At 34.3% G+C, this 24,998-nt stretch overlaps 1 protein-coding gene across 1 annotated transcript; it reads right to left on the reverse strand.

Annotated features, from left to right (window-relative positions):
* Window positions 1–1,855: 1,855 nt before the first annotated feature.
* On the reverse strand, window positions 1,856–23,514 carry LOC149539635 (uncharacterized). Its single transcript, XM_089800874.1, has 4 exons — window positions 20,353–23,514; window positions 20,012–20,201; window positions 19,643–19,720; window positions 1,856–2,751 (listed from the first exon to the last, which is right to left on the reverse strand). Exons 1-3 carry the CDS (start codon window positions 22,635–22,637, stop codon window positions 19,649–19,651), a joined length of 2,547 nt encoding a protein of 848 aa, XP_089657000.1. The 5' UTR covers window positions 22,638–23,514; the 3' UTR covers window positions 1,856–2,751; window positions 19,643–19,648.
* Between the last annotated feature and the right edge of the window lie 1,484 nt (window positions 23,515–24,998).

Consider the following 24,998-nt stretch of genomic DNA (forward strand, 5'->3'; position numbering starts at 1 on the left):
CTCTGTGGCTAATGTAATGATAGGAAATAATGGACTCCGAGTTTCATAATGGCCTAAAAAAAAATTGAGTGCATTCATAAAATTGCTGCTGGAGATAATTGTGTTACTAGTTTCAATTGGCAGAGGAGATCAGAGAACTAGATAGAGTTATTTTGCAATTGGCATGTGCTGCCAAACTCCAGGTCAATAAAACATAAGGATACTACCCAGGCAGTAGAGGTTTCAACTGACTGATTAGATTTAGCTTCTAGCAGTAAGTGTTTTGCCCTGAATGACAGTATTGCAAAATCTAATTAGGATGTTCACCATCAAATGAATAAGCAGCGTGTTTTAGACATGTCTTAATGGAAAACAAGAAGCAAATGGCCATACACAAGGTTGATGACGAGGAATTAAGGTGAACTACTCTCCCCACATTCCAACCCTGGTGTTACCCTGTGAATCCAAAGATTACTAGAAAAAGACAACTGTTCCCTATCTGCTTACACTCTTGTTTTGCATCTTCTGGCATGTCATGTTTCTTTGGTTGGGCTTTATACTCTTGTGTCTATTTTATTTTAGCCACTGGTAAATAGAGACTGCTTCTCTTCTATAATCAAGATGCTCGTTTCTTGGTTCATAAAAGGGGTAATGGTTCCTTTCTACAATCTAGATGCTGGTTTCTGGGTTCATATTGGGGAGGCCATTGAGAAATATATTTTCCTTAAACAAAACCTGTTATTTGCAGTTGAATGTGGATGTATGGTATCCATTCAGTTAATTATATATATATATATAATTTTATTTTATTTTTTCTTACAGGCATGCTTATGTCGTTTCCCATTTGCTTATGCTGTTCTTGATATAATGGGGTTTATCTCCTGTCCAAATACATATGTGAGGTTTACTTCATCTTGCTGGATATGGGTCCTAATGAGACTGCTTCTGAAATAGTATCTCTGTATACACCCTTTATTAGATATTGCTTTAGTCAAAGCTTAATTAGTTTCCATCCTGTACCATACAGTTCTGGCTGGACCACTCATTAAAGACCACTCGTTAAACAAAACCCTTTGATAACAACAAATACTGAAAGTCCAGAAAAATCATTTTTAACCTTAACACTAGAAAGTCTGATCTAGTCTGTAAGTTATGCCTTTATTTGTATGTGCGGCCTTCCTGCATATATTCCTTTGTAGCAGATCTGAATTCTATCATATTTGATAATTTTCTTGTTTTACTGTTTACACAAACATGGGGTAGCTCTATTGCCACACCAACATTGGGTAGCTCTATTGCCACACCAACATTGGGTGCTGCACGCTCCAATCTAGTACATTTTGTCCTTTACCTGGAAAAATATTTTGGGTGAGTGAAATTTATGCAGTCTTTAAAAGGAGTTTGAGGCAGTTGATTTTTTGAAAATATGTCAGGACACTGGGATGATTTCAGCAGTTTGTTTAAATCAATATTGTATGTATTGATATTTCTAGGTTACCGTACACCAGCGGATCTGTGTGCTTGGAAATTGTGGAGAGTTCAGCAACTTGTTTTAATCAAATATTGTATGTCTTGAGATTTCCAAGTTACCTTACCACAGTGGATCTGTGTGCTTGGAAACCGTGGAGAGTTACCTTTTCTATTCATTCTACGGATACCGTAACAGCCAAAACTTGGTAGAAAACAATGTGCACACTTATAGCTGTCACAAACTTTTTTATGTCAGACATTTTCACTTCAAGCTGATTGCTGGTTAAATGTCAGTTTAGGTCTATAAATCCATTTCATAGATGACTTTAAGCAGAAGCAACTCCTGAAAAAATCCATTTAAAGAATGATTTTAGTAGTGGAAGCAGCTTCTCCAAAAAACAAGCTGTTGCAAGTTAAAAAAGGGTAATATTAAATATGCAGCTTCATTACAATGAGTACTAGCACTACTGCTGAATCATTTTATCTTATAGATTTATTTGCCCAATTTGGGAGGAAAGGAGAGGCTAGAAATATTGAGCTCCCCTATCTCCTTAATTATTTATTATAGTAACAAAGGGATTGGTTGGATATCTTGTGGCTTGGCTAGAGCGAGTTTGGGTTTTCAGTTTATTAACTAAATGTCAAGCTCTATTGCTTTTATATTGTAGCTCAATTTTTTTAATTGATCTGCAATTGGAATATTTCTAGATAATAATGTCTACATTTAGATGCATAATAACAGATCTTGAAAACATATAATCCGTGTATTCATTTGTAAGATAATCATCATCGAGATTGGATATTTGATATTCCTTAAATCATCCAACTGTCTTCCAAATCATGTGTAGACAGATGATTTACTCAATCTTGCAGCTCCTCAAGACACCATCATCGATATTATTCTGCTCCCACTGCATCGTATTTGAAAGGTAAGGGTTTATGATTATAATCAGACTGGATTGACCATGCATTTGAAAGGTGATCAGTCTGGAGCCCATCAATCTACTATGTATCATGGGTCCCTTTCTTCAGAAACTGAGTATTTCCTTCTCCGCCATGAGTTTCTAGATAAACCCATCTGGGTTTCTGTATTCTTGTGTTTTAATGATTATTGGAGGCTACTGATATAGCTGCAATATTTACAGTCCAGAGCCGTGTTCTGCAGACTGAGGATAAACTAAGGAGCGACAAAATAAGGCTTCACTTGAGAAAAGTAAGATTACTGCCAAGGTTATCTGTTCTCATCATGTAATAGGCAAATCAGATGCCACATTCAGCATGGAGTTGCATTTGAGATTGAATCTGCAGAGACACAAACATATGCAACATTCAACATGGGAATCCAAATGAGATACAATATCTGCTAGTACTGAGGCAAAAAAACAACAATCTTAAATTTTCTCTGTGAATCTAAAAGATAACTAGTTCCACAGATGGGTTTCCATGGTTGCACTTGTAAAAAATGTTAGTAATTCCAGAACGGTAATGCAAACAGGAATTCAAGTTGAGCGTTTCAGCTCCTGCTGCATTCAAAAAATGGACATATATTAAACTAAATTAAAAAGCTGTTTCAATCAAAACATGCAAAACATTTGTAAATAATATTTAATGAGGTGTCCATCCTATTTGCACTTATAATTTTGTTGCATATCACCCATTCAGCTACATAGGTATTTTGTCAAACAGTTGTTGTGAATTTGCTGGTGAGTAAATGTTTGTTTTCAAACTTGCAATTGTGTTCTAGGGTATAATTTAGTGGCTAATATTTGTAAATGGGCTAATTTTAGAATTTTTTGGCTAGAAATTTGGCTAATAATTTAAGATTTGATACAACCTAAATCGTCATAGTTTTATAAAATTCAGTTATCGAATATTTAAAATCACTCCATAATTTATTTTATTAAAAAATTTAAACGCAAATATTCGCCACAATATTCATTACATGAATAGATTTGAGTTACCTAAATATAATATGTTATTGGAGAAATTAAATTGAACTAACCAATAATTATCATAATTATTAGTTACTTTAGGGAAATATCACCAATATTTATTTTTCACTATTGATTTAAAGCATACGTAACGATTCTCATAATATTCCACGAGGTAAAAAGATGTTCAATTTTGATTTGTAATACTCCATGGTGATTAATGAACTTCCTATTATTATTGAGATTCATCAATATTTTATACAAAAAAATTTATGATTCAAAAATAATCGCCAATATTAATCATATTTAGAATAAAAAATTGAGAGATTCGCCAATAGAAATAATTTTGTTTTTACAAAATAATGAAAGATTCGCCAATATTTTATTTCTTTATTTGGAGGCAGCTTTCTTAAAGCTTACCCTGTTGTGTTCAGATGTGCAATATATTTTGGAATTCTGATTGTGCTTAATACATTTAAAGATTCAACAATATTTTAATCACAAATTTAAACATAATGCAGATTCAGAAAAGGACTTAAACAAATCATCTCTGACATTGTATTTCTCAATTACAGTCAATAAGATACAAGAACATCTGATCATGATTTGCAACAACACCAATCTTCTATTATTTCCAATAAGCTTCAAACAGGTTATGCAGGATGATCCACAGGGAATCCAGCCTGCAGTGAGGGACCTGAGTGAAATCCAAGCATAATCCAATGGAATCCACAGCCACCCAAGGCTGTAGGCACCCAAAAAGGGACTCCATATACCGTTCTAAATTATTTTAAAAATCTAAGAGCCTTCTAAAACACTAACTTTGACCACAAAAACCTTGTAATTTTATTTTTTGTGTAATGAGATTTTGAGACTTTTGCGAAGTATGAATATGATATATGAGGTTTTGTATTAATAATTTTATTGGCAATTATGGATTTATGAGTATCAAACTTCTTACTTATTATTATTATATGTTTGAAATTTTGAACCAATGATGAATGAACACTGAACATGTTATGTGTATGAATCAATAATATAGATATAAATTTTTAAATTTTTATATATCAGATATGTATATATACATACATACATATATTTGAAAATATCAATATATACCTGCAGTACTGGAACCCACCCAAAACAGTTTCGCTGAATCCACAAACCCAATCCCGAACCTGAATCTGTATCAAAACGAGGATCATACAACTTAGGAAGTCCTGGTGCTTCACCTCTGTGAGCATCACCTAGATGCAATGGGTGCTAAGTGTTCCAATCATTCTCATGGGAGACGGGTTCATGTGAACCACTACTCATGAAACACGGGCCAACGATTTGGACTCAAAAAAATGCACAATTGAATACTGCGAACAATATCACAATTCAACTTGCTGTGGGCAGTATCTACTACTTAACAGCAGTACCATTTGCAATCAGTCATCAGCCACAAGAGATATTTTAATATCCAAAAGGTCTTGCAAGCATCCTAGGGCAGTAGTAGGATCTAAAGCATGGTTACCAAGAGACCCGTCTCCTATTCCCTAAGAAGCTGACTGAGATGTGGATGCGCTTCTGGTACCTGAGATGTCCCCATAAATGTCCTGACACGCAGGATTCCTCTAGCCACCATCCCCCATCATCTCCAAAGTCTCCCAACCACAAATTGACTTCTCCCGTCAAAAAACATTAGGCATAAGGTGTTCTAAAAAACTTTTATTCTTATCCTTTATCATCACCCTTTCCTTATCATTATTACTTATTTGTTAATAATTATAGTGGTGTCCACTATACTCTTCTAATAAATAAGCCCGATGTTATAAAAATCATTGATTCTTATCCTCTATCATCATCCTTGCAAAATCATTATTACTTATTTAGTAATAATTATAATGATATCCACTATAGTCTTCTAATAAATGTGCTCAATTGCCTCTCTACAAAGACTTGTCAATGATGTACAATTATTCACCTTTCTTGTACTGTCACGATTTGCTAACTACAGTCACTTTAAAGAGGTCACCAGAATGGTAATAAGAGATCTTTGTGTAATGTCAATTCAAATACTGAAATAATAGACCACTGAGTATCTCCATCCTTCTCAAATAACTTATATATCCATGCAAATCTTCACCACTCTCAAAAGAAATGTACAGAATTAATCACAACCATGCTTTGCATATCCTTTGGCGTGTGTATTAGCATCAAACTATCAATATTATTGAATTTTATTATGTAATTACTAATGATGATCTATATGAAATATGCAGCATGAGTTTTGAACTCTTTGACGCTTCAACACAATGACATTTTACATTTGTGTATTTAAACTTTTGTTAAAATACACCATTGTTCTTGTTTTCAAAGATCTATGTCATGATATTTTCTGAAAATTACTATATCATATTTTATTATTTTATATAAAATGGGGTCTTAAAGTACCCCTCCTATTTAAAAAAATTAGTTGTACTGGTACTGGTACCAGTCTCTGGAGTCTCCAAGTACCTCCATCTCCTGGTAACCTTGATCTTAAGGCTTTCCCAAACTCACTAAGCTCTTTAAATATGTATAGAAATCCCACTTCAATAAATCTATTCCATTATCTGAGAACCTTACTCAGAAAAATCTGCCCCAATTAAAGAGGATATTAGAATGTAAATCACAATAATTAACCCTTAAAGAAACCACACCGAGGGTTTAGAAACCCACATTAAGGAAGTGGTTATTACCTCACGCCAAACAATAAAGTAGAACCCACCCCAAGAATTAAACCAATGAGCCTCTAAAACCTCCATAACTCACAGAAAAATCTCCCGTACAATCCTGATACTGAAAGAAACCACACAAGAATTCTCCCCTCTGAAATGTGGTGTGAAGTACCTGTAAGGTTTCTCCAACAAATATCAACTGGGGTTGATCTTTCACAACCACAGCCAATCTTCCCCCAATAGAATTTTGTCCTCAGGAAGGCTTGAAATGAACCACATTCAATCTCTTAAGCACAATGGGTGGTTTCTTCTTCTCAACCACAGATAAAATATCAGAAAATAATAACTTTAGCATAGGGAAATGCAAGTCAAATGAGAATATATAGGGTGAGAGAAATTAGGGCAAGCAAATTTCAAATTGCACTCATTTCCCTCCAAAACTGCCAACAAAAGCTCTCAAAAAATTAACATTTCACTTCACTTTATTATCCCCTCAAACTTTGTGCTCGTGCATAAATTTCATGGTTCAGGGTTTACTTCTTTATACTCATCCCTGCTGTTTACTTAATCTAGCTCTGTGTTTCCTTTCTTTTCACACCATATAATCCATAAAATAAAGTATATGTAATGAACTTTCACTCAGGAAAAAGTTTCAAAGTGAAACTTTTATATGTGATGAAAGTTTTCTTGGATACTCTCTCCACTCACAGGCTTTGTGCTAATACATAAATTTCATGGTTCAGATAGTTTATTTCTTTATATAAACCAATTTTGATTACTTTTTGAACCTAAGGTACCCGTTTGAAACTGGTTGTGGGTGTCCAGCAACTGGTATGTGGATACTTGAATTTTTTATTTTTTATTTTGTTTTTTGTGGGGGCAGTTGGATGCATTTGGGTACATACGTGTATGTACTATATATGTATGTGTGAGTGTATATAGAAACAAAAAAATGCAAAAGCTATACAGAATTAAAAGCATTTCATAGTGTGATACTTCATCACTGATCAATGCCAAATGCCAATTGGTAGCCTCATCTCGAGTTTTGTGGGAAAATAATAATAATAAAATCACATCACTTTTAAAGCACGTGTTAAGTGAAAAGTCATGTTTTAAAAGTTTTTATTGAAAATTATAAGCGTCGAGCATTCGGGTGCATCCAAATGTGCCTAGGTGCACTTGTATGCTCACATGGAGCGTTTTTTCTCAGAGTAACGTGAATCACCGCGATTCAGTCAATTTCGCGATCTAACTCAAGACATGCAATTCATGGTGAGTTGGTGAATCAGCTCACCGATTTTTGTGCCAAAAATCGCATGAATCAGCAAAATCGCAATTCATCCAGAAATTGCCATGAATCGATGCGTGGAAATTAGTCGCGGCTACCATAGAGGGAAACCTCAAAAACATTTTTAAAAAAACACTTTTTTAATCTTTTCTTTTGTCTTTTCTCTTTCTTATAACCCTAAAGGGCCTTCTAATTGTTTAGTACAAGAAGAGAGGAAAAGTGAGAGAGAAGAAGAGAAAAGAGAAACCATAAGGTTGCAAACAGCAAAAAAGAAGAGCATCAAGGAGATCAAAAATCAGTTTGGGGAGGCCAGAAGATTGCATTGGGAGCTTTAAGGAGCCAATAGCAACAGTCCTCAACTCATTCACAAGAGGTAAGTGTTGATTTTTTTGGTGTGTTAGTGTATTTTTCATTCTTTTGTCAATTTTTCTTAGTTTTCATTTATAAATCTTGAATGTGTTTTAGTTTCTACATGATTTTTGACTAAATTGCAAGATGCAATCTTGCAAACCTTTTTATAACAAATTGCAAACATCTACTTAATTTTACATTGTACAATTTGCACAAAAATAATGTAGGGTTTGCTGTTTTTTTAAAGTTTAAGTTCGTAATGGATTTTTCTTATTGTAGCAGCCTTAGCTTTCATTTTCCATAATGCCTAAAAAGAATGAGGCTTGGATCTATACTGAAGAATTTCCTGGAAGAATAAAATATCAAACAAAATGTTTCTTTTGTAAAGAAATAAATTCGGGTGGCATCTATAGATTCAAATATTATAAAGGCGTACCTGGACATGATATTACCTCGTGCACTAAACAAACCGTTGAGGCAAAAAGAAAACGTTATATGGCATAAGAGGCGACAGAACAAGAAAAGTTAAATAAGAAAAGACAACTTGAACAGTTAGTTGCTATTGGCTCCCATGCTCCCTCATCCGCATTCGCATCCGCATCCGTAGGTTGTGTTGGAGAGGGTTCTTCTTCTAGGCCTCCCTTTCGTCCTAGTGCTAGTGCTTGTCCTAGTGCTAGTCATTCTTATACTGAGCCTGGGCCTATTATTTTCAGCCTAGAGTGCAGAAGTCTAGATTGGATAGTTGCTTTGTGTCATACACTACTTCTGGCTCACAACCCTCACTTGAGAGCATGGGTAGTCTGAACAATGACATTCATGATGCTGCTAGAAAACAAATTTGCAAGTTTTGGTACTTTTGCAACATTCCATTTATTGCAGCGAGGTAATTAACTCTTTTTGTAGTGCATGCCCCTAATTTACATTCAGTTATTATTGTCTAACTTTTTTAGGCCAGTTTGTGTTTATGCTTGATGATTAGTAGCATTATTTTTCAAATTATTGGATATTGTTTTCATACTCAATTGATTATATGATGAGACTAATTTGGTACTGGATACTTCATGTATGCATGATTATACCTTGATGATGATTATTTACAGTGATTTCAGTTATTTAATGATGTTAGCTAGATGGATTGTTTATACATGTTTTCTTATAGATACTTACCCCATACTGCATGTGTATGGTGTGCGTGTATTTTTTTTTATGTATGACATTTTTGACGTGGTTAAGGGAGTCGTAGTCATCTGCTAGTCAAGATCTACACGATGTACCACTTCCTGCCATTGCCTGTTTAGTTTAGAATATGTGTTTGTACATGCGTGGATTTTATGCAGATTGTAGATACCGGGTATCGACTTCCTTGAATTGCCAGGATGAGCGTACCCTATCGCAATATCTCAATGGTAAGAGAGGGGAGATAAATTCTTGAGTCCAAATCCTAACCTTTAAACCAATTGTCCTAGAAAATTATGACAAGTATCTGAAATGATTACCCTTTCAAATTTGTTATATGACGTAAATTCATGATTATAACCATTGAGTTTGATCTTGTATGTAGTATTTTATGATGGGTTTTCATATTTCGTCTTGCAAGTCTTTTGTGATTTTTCTGTTAATGAAGTCAAATTAAAAGATTGATTGATGATTTAATTTAATGAGAAATTATTATGATATTTTCAACATTTAATTAATTAAATTTAAAGAGAAAATTATAGTCTAGTTTGAGAGCATAATAATATTTATGTAATTTAATAATAATATATTTAGGAGACCATTTTTAAATAAATACTAAATATTATTACTTAATAAATATTTCATCAAAAACACTTCGAAGATTAAATAGAGTGAATGAGAAATTAATTTATTAAAGATATTTTAAATTGCATAAAGTGTGCATGATTATCCAGAAAAGTTAATAAAGAGTTAAAAGATTGTGATCACTGAGTTCCCTCGAGTGATCGCACAATCAGTGCTCCAATTTTAGGGAAGAACTCCATATCAGTGATTGAGAGTTCTTTTCACAAGGATCGAGAATTTTGGAGAAGGGAATTTTCAGAGAGAAGGTTTTGAGAGAAAATTTCTCTCACGATCTTGGGGTGATTGCGAATTAGCATCAAAACCAAATAGAGCCTCGTGTTTTATTCACCCAATGATTTATGTTCTTTAAATTTCCTTTCTTCATTATGCTTGTTCAATCATTTGTTTCAAATTTCATCTATGATAAATCTTTCAATCTCTCATTGTGAATTACTATTACTCATGTGAATTCTTTTGTATATGAGGATTGAAAACTAGAAAACCCTCGTTCCATGAATTGAATAATTGTTAATAGATTAGAGTTAGTTTTGATGAGAAATCAATTTTAAATTGAAAATTTGACCGATTGATCTGGGTTTTTCTATCAGACAGAATTTGCTATGTTTATAAAATATATATATTAAAAATTATATTTTGGGGGGGGGGGGGGGGGTTGCGCGTTGTTTTTTAAAACAATTTTATATCAAAATGTATATAGAACAAATTTATTAAAAAAAAAAAAATTTAAAATTTAAAAAATGATTTTGGAGGAGGCGGGGCCACCAATCCCCCACCTCCCCGTTTTACCTTCTCTGCAACCTTGGCACTGCCTACGTATGCAAGCTGTGCTGCTGGCTGCAGCAGCAGTATTTAATACTATTGCGTGCGGCAACAGGCAGCCGCCTATAAAGGCTGGCCGATGGGCCTAAGCCGCACTTTGGCATACGCAATTTTTTTTAAGTTATTTTAAATGTTATTAAATTTAATTTTAATTAAATTTTTAATTATTATTTATTAATAAATTTTATTAATAGTTTTTATTAATAATTATTAAATTAATTAATGATTAATAAATATTAATTATTAAAGAATTTTAATTGATAATTATTAATTTAGTATTTCGGATTATTACTGATGAGTATCAATCAATAATGTTTAAATATATTTAATTTATTATTATTTTATAAATTGATTATTAATCATGAGTATTTTATTTAATGATCAATATTTATTATTTTAATAATTTAATAGATAATCATTTTTAATTCATCTTGTCATGTTTAATGGCGATATTGTAACTTCATAAATTAAAGATAAATTGTGCAAATTGTTCAAAAACAAGAATGGATTAAGTTGTAAGGATCATAGTTAGAAAACTCGCCAAGCCCCCCAAAAGTTTAATCGGGAAAAACTCGATCATTTAAAAAAAAACTCGGAAAAACTCAGGGACCTAAAAAAACTGCTAAAATTTAATTCAAAATACATTTTTTTGCAAATTTCAATGAGAAGATGCATCTAATGAGTTCATTATAGAGAACACAAAAGAAACAAGTAGGAGTTTAGATATATATAAATGCATAGTTGGATACAAAATCACATTCTCATGCGGAATATTGATGGTAGGAAGCATAATAGTAAATAGTTTGTGTCAAACTAGAAGTAAAAATATCATTAACTCTCTATTTTACATTATATATATAGGCTTTTTGCCTTTTGTTTTTAACAAAAAATTAAAATTTAAAATTTAAAAAAAAATTAAAAATTAAAGAGAGTTTTTTTGAAAACTCACCAATTTTTTGCAAAAACTCTACAGTTAATTGGCGATATTTCCACAAAAACTCGGCAATTTTTTTTTTTTTTGTAGCCGAGTCATGATCAAATCTACGAAAAACTCGCCAGTCCCAAAAACTTGGCGATTAGTAGAAAATCGCCGATTATTTAGCAATTATGCCAACTATGGTAAGGATACACTGTAAAATTCATATATTTGAAAACTTACTTTGAACCAAAACTTGACCTTACTGTTAAACTCAACTATGTGTTGTATATATGCTTCTGGATTTGATTGTGTTAAGATTTTTACCATCAACGTTTAAAATCACACTACGTGATCCATCATCGGGATGAAGAGCAAGAGAAGCAAAACAAAGTCAAACCATCATCAACTATGTGTTTTCAAAATCAAACCAAACTATGAAACTACATTGTTAATTGTATGTTGTCTTATGTTTTGGGTTTGGGTTGACTAGAGTGTTGACCAGTCTTAGGACGTTTACCAGAGGCTTAGGAGTTCTGTGTTTGTGATATTATGATGATTTGATCTTGATCTTTTAAACTCAACCATGGTAATGTGTTTGGTGTGCTCTATGATGAGTTTGGATCTATTGTTTGTATTTACTTTTTAGTGTTCCTGTGAGAAACTGAGATGAATGGTATGACATATTTGACTTGACCTTTGAGTTTTCGATCAGTTATTTTTGAGATGCTTTCCAGTTGTTTGTAAAAGATTGAGGAGTTATGGTGAATTATCTTTTGATGCTTTCCACTCATTTGTATAAGACCGAGGTGAAAATTGTGATTCTTTGATTTGTACTTTTATGAGCCTTGGGTAGGTAATCTGTATGTTAAGTTGAGAAGTGGCTTGCAATGGAGGTCGAGGCCCAAAGTGGCTACCAGGGTAATCCATTGTAAGTAGTTAATAAGTGAAAACACTACACTAAATGAGTGTAAAATGAACTTAATAAGAGTCTTGTCTTTCCTCGCCCATGCCTCGAGTGCTAGTACAGAATAAGATGGGAGTAGAGAGGACGCTTGGTTGCGACCATGCATCAATAGTATGCCTTGTTAGTACGAAAGGATATGAGTGCCGCATAGAGTCACTAGGGGGCCGAAGGATTAAAAGACTAGCCAGGTAACCCTAGAGTTGGTTCGTGCAATGACACTTGCCCACTAGCAGTATAGATTTTCTATGTATATGTGTTTGCCTCTGGGTCTAGATGTTGATTTATCTTGGAACCTTTGAGTTAGATTACTTTTAGGGATTTCCTTGACATAGATATTACTTTTGATTTTTGGGATTGATATCCTATTTGGGACTTGAGACTATCTCCTCAGCACGATGGGAGTGGACCTTTTTGGGTTACCATGAGGTCAGGTGGTAGTGTGTTAATGTTTTGTAGCTTCGTTCTGATAAACTCTAGTGAAGATATATATATATATATATATATATATATATATATATATATATATATATTTTATAACTATTTATATATTAGAGAAAGAGACAATGCATAGTTTGTATATAATCATAATAGTTAATATTATGAATAGACATATTCCTAAAGAGACATGTCTATTTATAACACTTTCTTCATATAAATATATTGATAGCTGCATTTGGAAAACACATACCGAATATCATGGCAATGCTTAATACATTTGCAGCAAATCAACTTGAAAAAACTAACATGGTATTAGAGCAGGACAAATCTTTTCGTAATCAAGAAAACTGAATAACGTTGATCTCTATGAAGTATTCAATAGCAATGGTTTGATAGAGGAGAAAACAATCATTTTCTTGAATCACCATATAAATGATTTCTCAACTCCACAAAATTAAAGAGATTATAACGTGCAAGGTGGAAGAGCATTTGAGCATGATGTCATCTAGTTGATTTTTTCATGAAGTTGCAAACAAGTCCACAGCACCTAATAAGACAGATAATATCAGGGACGCAACAACAAATATGTCAGAGAAAGACACAAATTGATTTCACCTAAACCATAAATAACATTGGCAGAAAACAAATTTGCGTGGAGTTCATAGATATTCCAACATGAAGGATATCAACTGTCTTGGGTACTAGCATGGAGTCGACTGGAAAACAAGAGATATAAGGGAAAATAGGTATGTCATAATCACTTTGGTCAAACCAGCCAATACATTTCCTTCGAGTATTAAGCATTGCCATTGAATAAAAAATGAATGGGGTGAACACCTCATTCAACATACTTGACATTTTCTATTTCTGCCACAGTGGAAAGACAGGAGTAAATCAAGAAGGAGCACGTGAAGCACAACCCTAAAAATTAATGCACAACCACCATTATACACGGGTCCCTTCTATAGTAAACGGAAATTAAGATCATTATGTGGATGCCATCAAAGGTAGACAATCAAAGTTTTGAACAATGGAACACATCGATTTGACTTGGCATATCACATCCGTAAGTATAGTTATTATTAGTTATGTGTTACATATCTTAATTTATAGATGAGAACTTAGTTATATCTAGTTTATAAATGAGACCTTATAAGGAGAATATCTTAATTTAAGAATGATATTTAATAACTTAATATTATGTTTTGTTACATATAAATATGTTAATCAATATAAGTTATTAGTATTATTGTGAGTTTTTAATATTGTTATTGAAACATAAATGAAATGAAATGAAATTTAACTATATTTATAAATATTGAACTTCTAGGAGAATATGTCACCTTAAGGGAAGTCATATATAGAAATTAAGTATTGTGTTATCTTAATTCTATTATTGAAAATAAGGAGAGATGTAATAATGTTATTGTTAGTAAGAGACATGAGTTAAATTACTAACATTCTTATTTATATTTCTATACGCACTATAAGAGCTATGTACCTTGATCTTTCCCTCTGAGAATGTTCTTATAGGAAAAAGAGGGAGATTGATTCAGTGGGAGACTGACATTTCAAGAAACCTTGGAAGAGAGGGAGAAGATAGGTGATAGAATTTAGTCAACCTTTGGTGATCTCAATCATATTGATTTAGAAGGAGTAACCATGTTGTGATGGATTCTCTTATGATCAATAAATTGCAGTAGTCAAGAGGACTGTGATTTATGAATATACCTCATGACTATGTGATTTTAATGGGCCTACCCCTATGTACATCATGAAGAAGTGATGACTTCCAAATGATGTCACTTGTATTTGCAGAAGATATTGTAAGGTGACGATCTTACAATAACTTGTATTATGAGATCAAACAAATTAAGTATATGGTGAATGTCTTGCATCTCAACATTCTAGGAGGCCATTACTCAAAGAGTAATTGGTGAATATCACTGATATTCTGGGAGGCCAATACTCTTGATATCAAACCTTATTTGAGTACTTGGTGAATATCTTTATATTCTGGGAGGCTAATACTTGTGATATCAAATGTGATATCACACCTTATTTGAGTACTTGGTGAATATCAGATGTCGATATTCTAGGAGGCCAATACTCTTGATATCAAATGTGATATCAAAACCTTTTGAGTAATTGGTGAATATCTTTGTTATTCTCGGAGGCTAATACTCGTAATATCGTCTGTGATATCAAATGATAGATATCATCTGATCAAAGATATATTTTTTGTCATATTTAAAATTACCAATGGTGTAATACATGTCTTGTGTTTATCTTCCCTAGCTAAGAGGGAGTGTTAATGTTTTGTAGCTTCGTTCTGATAAACTCTAGTGAATATATATATATATATATATATATTTGAGAAAGAGACAATATATAAGTTGTATATAGAATTATAATGGTTAATATTATGAATAGACATATTCCTAAAGAGACATGTCTATTCATAACTCTTTCTTCATATAAATATATTGATAGCTGCATTTGGAAAACACATACCGAATTAGTGCTTAATACATTTGCAACAAATCATCTTGAAAAAACTAACATAGTGCTTCTACTTTTACCATTGAGATCTGTCCATTGATGTCGTGGCTAGAGTTCCTTGTTCTGCATTTTATTTCATTCTATCTTGTGTGTTATGATGGATGGTTGTATCTATATGATGGATGATTTTACTTATTGTATTGCACTTTGTTTCATGGATCCGAAAGGGATGATGTAATCTATTTTTTTAAATGTATATTCTTTTAGTCTTTCATACCCTATGACATGTATAGTGGATGATTGGAAATTCCGAATTTTATTGCCAAGTGGCATTCAGAACAAATGTATATTGTTTAAATGGACTTGATCTTGTAATTATTCTTTCATGTGGATGTGTTATTTATTGGACTTAGTATTATTTAAATTTAAATGTGATTCAACGTCTTGAGATCCTTAAGGAATGTAATTTGTTATATTTGCTTTTGTATGATTGTATGTTATTGCTTCCGCTACTTTATGATTGTTGTACGTGTTATTCTTTTTTTTATAAAGTTTGGCAAACTTAGTAAAACTTTAGATTAGTTCTTTTGGATCCCAAGCGGGGCATTACACTTTTTTATTTGTTTTCTTTTTTAATTATTTAATATTTCCACTTGTGTAATCATAGATTCATATTTGATATTACATAATGATTTGTTATCTAAATTTCTAATCATAATCTATTTGCAATAGGACTCCTTACTAGCAAAGCATGATAGATGTTGTAACTATTTGTGCTCCGAGCTTTAAAGCCCCTACCTCTTAGGTAAAATGGCAGAGGACATGAAGTTTGAGCTAGCTAACCATCGAACGGAATGGACCATAAAGGATTGCACCGTCATGACTAATGGTTGGACAGATAAGAGGGGAAGAACACTCCTCAATTTTCTTATTTCCTATGGAGGTGATTGATCATTCTACTTTCCTACATGCTAATTTAAATATTGATTTGTTGATTGTTAATTTGTTAATGGTCCATGAATCACAATTATGATGATTAAATATTTTGCTCTATTTCAATGTTGTAGGATCCACCATGTTCATCAAATCTATTGATGCTCTTCTCAAGTAAAAAACGTCACATACTTGTGTGAGGTTATTGAGGAAGTCATAGCAAAGGTGGGGGAAGAATATGTGATGCAGGTGGTGATGGATAATGCAGCAAGTTATGTTGTTGTAGGTAAACTTTTGAGTTTTAAGTTTAACTTATCAAATTTTGAACTTTTCTAATTCTAAGTTTCTTAACATGTGTAAAATTCTAATTAATTTTAAAATTGCTACAAGCACACTATTTATGGAGAGGCACCTCACAATATTTTGGACTCCTTGTGTCACACATTGCCTTGACGTCATGTTGGAGGACATTGATAAGATTGACTGGATCAAATCATGTATAGAGAAAACCAAAAATATATGCAAGTTTATATTCAATCATACATTTGTCCTCGCCATAATGAGGAAATACACGGGAAATAAGGAATTAGCTCGTCTGGGCATTGCGAGGCTTGCCTCGAATTTCATCACACTAAAGTCCTTGATGACATCAAAGGAAGAATTGAGACGCATGATTGTTGGGGAGGAGTTTGTTTCTTCTTCCTATGCTATGACCACCACAGGGATAGATGTGGGGAATATCCTCTTTGATGAGATGGTTTTTGGGCACCTACTCAAGAAATAATAAAAATAATTTTTTTACAATTTATTTATTATTTAATGATTTAATGATTTAGCTTTATAATATAGTTTTGACTAACTTTTTTTTACATTATATGCATATCAATGAGCCCTTTGTATCTCTCATACAAATTGTTGGTGGGGCGAAGCCCTCTATAGGCTACATATATGAGGGCATGGATAGGGCCAAGGAGGCCATTAGAGCCCAGTATGGAGGAGTGTCGGAGAAGTATGGCCCCATTTGAGACATTATTGATAGGAGATGGCAGAATCAGCTCCATAGGCCCATCTATGCAACTGCCTATTACCTTAATCCAGCATAACATTTCCTTCCTAACTTTAGCACGGATGAGGAGGTTCTTATAGGCCTATACACAATCATGCAGAGGTTGAGTCCTGATGGTAGTGCCACAACTGCAACCATTGAGCTAGACAATTTCAATAATGAGGGTTCACTTTTCTCTAGCAAGATGGCCATAGAGGTTCACACATCATTACAGTCAGGTAAAAACAATATATTCTTAAAGTTAATTCATAATTGTTACAACTCATGCATTTTTATTTTTTATTTTGTAATTCAGCCTTACAGTTGTTCTTGTAAATGAGACTAATTGTTTTTCTTTTCCCTCATTTCAGATAAATGGTGGGAAATGTTTGGGCAATCAACCCCAAATCTTCAAAAGATTGTCATTCATATTTTGAGTTAGCCTAGCAACACTTCTGGATGTGAGCGTAGTTGGTCCATGTTCGAGCATATCCACTCAAAGAGGTGAAATAGGTTGTTTGTACAGAGGTTGAATTTGTTCATTACAACCTTTGCCTTAGGACCAGACAGATTTTGACTACTAACTCCTCTCTGATCATTCTAGAGGAGATTGATCCAAAGTCAGAGTGGCTCACTAAGGCTACAGATGCAGCAATATTCATTGAGGAAGACAATGAGTGGGTTGACCAGGTAAATAGAGAGGTTGGGGCTGTGGCCATGGCAGAGGAGGCTTGAGCACGTTTAGGCATTGGCAGACACACATGTGCACGCACAGAGCACGCCACAAACACATGCTCTAGTGATGTTCATGCACCCATCTCACATGCGGGGGCTATGGCTCATCAATCCTCTAGGACCTACCTTAGACGCCTTTGCAGAAGGCATTCAGAGGCTAAGTCTAAGGCTGCAGCTGAGCTTGAGGATGATGATGAAACTTGAGCTAGAGCCTTGTTTTTTCATTTTATTTACACTTTGACTTTACAAGTAGACATGTGTTTCCTTATCATGGATCTACATCTTACATACATTATGACTTATGTCACTTTGATTTGGTTTTATCATTATGAATCTTCGTCTTACACACATTTATGATTTGACAATTTTTATAATTCTATAATCTATATATCTGTGTCATGACTCATTATGATCCTATGATTTCTATGTACTTAAGCTACAATTTACATTTTACGTATGTGATGGATTTACCAATTAGGTTTCTTGTTTATGTATGTTAACTTCTATTTGATAATGTTATAGTGTTTTTTAGTAATATTGAGTAAAGGGTGCATGAAACAAGTTTTAAATCATTAAAAAATTTAAATTTCAAGGGTTTTTTCACTTTGCCAATTCATAGTCGACTTATAGGCGATTCACAATTCAAGTAAGCCTTGCCCATTACGATCTGATTTCGAATTTTGGTTCTTTGCTGAAGTTTTCCTCCCTGTGGAAGCATCCGGAAGGGTATCCAGGGAGAAAAAGCACTCCCTGTGAGCATCCAAACATATCAGCATCCACATCCCACACCAGCTTCCAGATATGTGAACAGGGTGCACACACGCAGTAACTAAGACTTTTTCCAATCCTCTGTTTGGTTACTTTTCTCACGGTATAGTGTTTCTATGGTAGAACTTCTCTCACATAACTGGTGTAGTTCTTAAGTTCGTGAAGCTAAATTTAGTAATCCGTGGGCATCTGCAAGAGTTCCTTTCTTTCCATGTCCTATATAAATCTTCATGGCTGATTAATTTTACTGAGAGCAAAACATATTGCACTGGCAAAAATAAATAAAGCCCAACAAAGAAATTTACTTCATCACAAATATAAGTTACAAAAGCTAGCTGTGAGTTTCAGATTTGATGAGCAACCACAGAATAATAATATATGTAGCCATCAGGAGTCAGAACCTTTAAAAAATTGGGAATTAACTGTTTTTCTTTAAACCGAAATAATCTGCAGAAAAGATGTAGCAAGTATATGAGTTAAAAAACAGAAACAATACATAGAAATAACAATAATGCTGCTTCTGAAAATGCAGGTAACTTCAAATTTGCAACTTGAGATTTCCAGTGACAGCATGGTCAGTACATTTGGCATATATCTTCTAATTTTCCACATGTTATTGTAATGATTTTGTTCTTAAGTGCTGTGTTTCATATGTATGTTAGGTCCTTCTATATCCATCTAGAGAGTTAGGATTTATGATGCAAGATCTATATGCACTGAAATTTAATAGAACTTAACTAAAATGTACATTCAAGGAATCAAGGAAAAGAATAATTCAATAAAATAAACTGAGCTTATTTGAGATACCTTCAAAAGGTGAGAAAAACAACAACACATTTATATGCAGACTAGATTATAAAAGCCCTTTTAACTGAACAGTCATCAAATTCACTTAATCTGCATCATAGGATCTTGAACAGAAGTCTGACAATCCTAAAATAAAAGGAAAAAGTATATTTGGAAAGCTATGATACCCTTTGCTAATCCTCTGCAACAGTGTTTTCCGAGCCTTCCAAAGATAGTGTTCTTGGTTCAGCAGTATCAACAATTCCCTGAGAACAAAAAATTGTAAGATTATGATGCATACTGAAAGGAGCCATATTATATAAGGCAAAAGGGGGATAAAAAAAACTTTAACTAAATGAAATGGTTGTTTCTCCAGTTGTTCAACTCTGTACCTAAATAAAGAGACCAGCAAGTAAAATTGGCTGGAGTGTCACAATATAGCCTCTAAAATTGATGTTGCTATGTAACTAAATGCTCATATCTAGATATTTTGAAGTAAGTTATCAAGAGAATAATCTAAACAGCTTGCTACAAGCAGATAGTTTATATAATCCTACCTCCTCGCTTTGAAGAGATTGTTTTGAACATTGTTCGGCATTTTCATCATCTTTTGAGGGGTCATTCGAATTATTTAAATCCAACAATTCACAAATTGCATGACCATAACCTGTGTGCATCAAAGGCATTTCGTTGTCATCCTTTGCGTGCCTTAAAAGGCCAGCCAAGTTTGGAAACTTTCTTTCACTTCTGCCAGAACTCAAGCAATGTCAGCTAAAAAGAATTAGTAAAATCCCAGTCGAGATTTATCCAAATCATGTAATATTTCTAATACCATGATTATACTTGATACCAAGAAAAAATAATGCACAGAAACCCATAGTCAGACAGGGAGACTTACACAGATGACGAGCTAAGGCATACAAGGCAGTCAAATTCCCTGGACCCATCACGAGATTGATAAAGATGCCTCAAGAGAGGGCAATCTTTAAGAAGGTCCCGGAAAATGGTGATTGCTTTTCTTTCTTCTTTATCCATTCCATTTGGCTGAGACTCTGCAGCTGGCACATTTCCTTCATCCTTTTGAGTGCACTCTGTTGTGTGTCCCTCTTCAACAACTGGCGATGCAGACTCATTTGAACTAGCTTTATGGATCTTGGCTAATAGACTGGAAATTTGAGCTGATGCTCTCTGCTTCTCAATCATAAAGGAATCAGGTTCCTCAATCTCCTCAGCTGAAGCATTATTTAGATCAAGCTTTTCATCAACAGTTTTGCTCCCAGTAGACAAAGACTCTTGTTCATCATTAGAACCAGAACCAGAACCAGAACCAGAAATGACGACTTTTATTGTTGCGTTAGCACTTGAACCCTTTTTCTTTGGCATCTTCCCATCCAACAAATCTTCTTGCTGAGCAGGTACTAAAACGGCTTCCCCACCTGCCGTGAATGCCTTCGTCTGGGCACTTCTCTGTTTTGCTTTGAGATTGTGCAATCTAAAGTATTCATCTGCCTGGGAAACCCGACCATTAGGCCAATCTCTCTTTCTTTTAGCTTCCCATCTGTTACTGCGGCACATACGATTTTCCATGTCTCTTTGTGAAAACATTGACCTCGATCGTCCATATGCAAAAATTCTTCCATCCAGAGACACCGAATTGTCACCATGCGGACCACCAAACTCTGAAGGCCATCTACTAGATTCTTGATGATGCAAGAAAGAAGACCTATCCGAAAAAGAAAAAGATTTAGGAAACTTATCCTTCTCGGAGGCTATAGAATGATCTAGCTCCCCACCCTCTTCTGCGGGCTTGTTTGCCCGAATCCTAGTAGACTCGGAACTAGAACCCCTCAGATTCCAACAGGACTTGCCAGATTCCTCGATAAGATCATCATCCCTACAATCATCTGAACCTCTACCTAATAAGAACTCCCCACCATTCCTCGCCCAGTGAATTGGAAACAAGGACCTATCCAAAGAGTGCTCAGCATTCATCACTTTATGTCTTGTGATAGAGCGTGCCTTGGTTGGAACTTGCCCTTGACCGCATAGCTGGACAAGATCAACTCTGTTAGGAGACACCCCACTAATGCTGCGATCACTCACTTTGCTTCTTAATTCTTGTTCATTTGATAAATGACCTCGACTCGTATCTGCAGGTGATGAACCTCGTGAATCTTTACAAATAACATCCGTCTTTGCAAAGTGTTGGTGCAACGGATTCTGTATTTCCCTCTCATTACAAGAATCCCTTAACTCTCCAGACTCTGTAGGTTTATCCTCCTTGTCAATATTTGCACAATTTTGCTGCTCAGACTTCTCTAATTTCCTTCCAAAAGGATCCTCTGTACCAAAAGACTCCTTAGCCTTGCTGACAGATGAACAAAGAAACTTTGAATCTGTTGTATCCGGAAACTCAAAATTTTCCAGGTCAGAGTCTGAATCACCTTCAACCCCCCTTTTACAAGATATAGAATTCATAGTTCTTGGCACTCCCCCAAAGTCTATAGCCATTTTCTCTCCATGATTATGAGTTAAATCGTCAACAGCAGTCTTACTAGCACCAAATTCAGTACTTTTTTCAAAAGACGGACCATACCTACTGTCTCCTAGATTCCAGTCGTGCATAAAGGCCTTGAGATTTCCTAATTTTCTCTCCTTCAACTGTTTCCTACCATCCATGGAATCGTCTAGAATTTTTCTTTCACCATCCGCTAACATTTCAGAGGTTCCAAAGTCAAGCTTAGCTTTTTCATCTCTTACAGTCAATGACGATGAGTAGGACATTGTCTCCATTGCCATTCCAACATACTGAGCAGAACGAGGGCTACCATTCTCATTTGCCAATAATTCTTTTTCACGATCCCTAATCTCAGAACATTCCTTGGGCAATCTTGCGATGTTGCCATTCTGCCCCCTGTGAATCAAGCTACTGGGTGGCAGAATACCCTGAGAAATCAAATATTCTGCCGCAAGCCGCCCAGCTTCCATCATTATTTCAGATTTCCGTGCCATTGAAGGTGGTTTGAACAAACCTCTCCCAACCCCACGCTCTGGGCCCTTGAAATCAGTTGAGAGTGACATTTGCCGCCAACCCGAGTCCGGGTCACTGCGGACAGAAGGCTGCCCAACTCCAAAGGAGTTAGCCCGCAACCCCTCGCCAGAGATTCGGTGTCTGGCGTGCATTATCAACACCAAATTCTTTCTTCTCCTGCTCTTCTATAATTCCTCCTCCGACCAAACCCTAGAAAACACTCTTTCTCTTCTCAGCTCATACTTGGCAATTTTGATCTGTAATGACTCGAGAATTTATCTCTTTCATGTTTACGTCTCCGATAAAACTGTTGACATAAACTATTAAAAAAAAAAACAATATCCCTCGACTCAGCTCCCAGTAATCAAATTCTACCAGTGAGATCCCAAAAGCTTACCCTCTGCCTTCTGAGCTTCAAAAATTTCAATTACTACACAGCATACCACTCAAGCATCCGTTTCATCCAACTAAAGGCCGTGCGAATTCCAATCAAAGCCCGTCCCAAACCGTTCACTTAGCAGTAAGAGAGTCTCACGGATATGAAAACTTTGCTATACGTCCAGCAAAATCCCCACACTAGCTCAAGTTTCTTTTTGCAGAGATCACGATCTTGCCGCAAAACCCTCTGACCAGGCATTCAGATTTCAAACACCATTTTGCTGAATCGTCGTTTAACTATATTTTCAACGATGACCACAAGCTCCCTCCTTTCCTCTAACTACATCTTGTCACGACAATTACCCTCGCAACGGAAGAATTTTACTACTACAAAATCATCTTCTCCATGCATCCTTGCTCAATGCAGAAATGTTTTTTCCCACCGTTTTGAGAAGCTAAACCCTAGATTTATGTAGTCAATCACAGCTCTAAATCAAATTTTATTGCAATTCTACAAATCCGATGCCTCTAGCACAAACAGTATACTTCCCTTTTGGATGTCCTTGAGTGTTTCTCTGATGTTTCCATCTCGCACCCCTCGGGAATAGTTTTCGACTCAAAAAAGGAATAATGCAGGAAAAAAACAAGAGCTCTTTGAGAGCTTGAGTCCCCTGTCTTTTGGGGTTATAGGAAAATATCTTCGAATATATATGTGAAAGCCTAGTAGTGGAAAATGTAATGGTTGAAATTATTTTTTACAAATATTATGTAATTGTTTGAATTATAGGTATAGTTGCATTCAATGTTTTACATGCAAATTCACATCAAAAGTTAAAATCACATTGTAATTATTATTTTTCCAAACTACTTCTTAACCACATTAGAAAATCACAAAATCATTTATAATGGACATGTAAGTCAATTAAATTATTGAAAAATTAAGTTAATATATTACAATATTCTGTACATTGTGCAAGTTGGATATTTTCATGTTTACTTCAGATTGTCTCATTTAGATACTTGAGGTCAGGGTGCACTTTTGACCATTCACATTTCTCTTTTAAATTTGGAATAAAAATTATAAATCACGGTTGACTGATATCAAATTATTTGCTAATAAAGTTTCATATATGATCTAAAGATATCAAATCTGTTAAGTTCTTACAATTTAAAGACAAAAATTTACTATAATGCCCTGCATTAGTTATTCCTACACATAGAAATTAAACAGATTGATCTAAACACACCAAGTTTGAAAGTTCTTGCTATTTAGATTATAACACACCAAATCTATAAACTCTTGTAATTTAAACAATTATGACTCTGAAATTGCATTAGCTATTCTCACAAGAAATTAGACAAATTGTTGATCCAAATACACCAAATCTAGAAGCTCTTACAATTTAAACAATTATAATATAGAAATTTACTATATTGTCCTAAATTAGCTACTCCCACTAATGGATATTAAATAGATCGCTGATCTAACCATACCAAATGTGTACGATCTTATAATTTAAACAATTATCATATAAAAATTTTGACAAACAAGAATTAAACAGATATTTGCTCTTAACACAACAAATATATAAGTGTCATGACTCATTATTTCGACATGCTTTTTATTCGAACTTATTATGCTGATTAACTTTTTGAGTAAGACTATGTATGACTCGACTTGAGTCGAATACCTTTATATTTATATTTATATTTATATTTTTGTTTAGACTTTACTACTTGATCATTTTAGATTAATAAAATTTTACTTGTTGTCTATATGTGATGTTGTATTATGTTGGACCTTATGAGATTTCGACATGATGGTTAAATTATGATTTCATTTACATATTTATATTTGATGATGTATTTTGAATGTTTAAAAATACATATGTACTTAGACGTTATTTGTTTATCATGATGATGACATTACTGACTCAATGGATGATGACGAGTTTGTGAGTGTGAAGGTATTGAAGGCAGAAGAGTGGTTGAGGTAGAGGAGTTTAGCTCCTCAGTAGGGTTGGTCTGGAAATTGTATGGTGTAGTTGCAACACACACATAATTGTTTATATTTGATCTTTTGCTTTGAATTTTAATTTATCTAGATGGATTAAACGTTTATAGAAGGAAGAAAG

The sequence above is a fragment of the Cupressus sempervirens genome, chromosome 9, assembly GCF_028749045.1.
Source record: "Cupressus sempervirens isolate cs-2001-9-10 chromosome 9, ASM2874904v1, whole genome shotgun sequence".
NCBI lineage: Eukaryota > Viridiplantae > Streptophyta > Pinopsida > Cupressales > Cupressaceae > Cupressus > Cupressus sempervirens.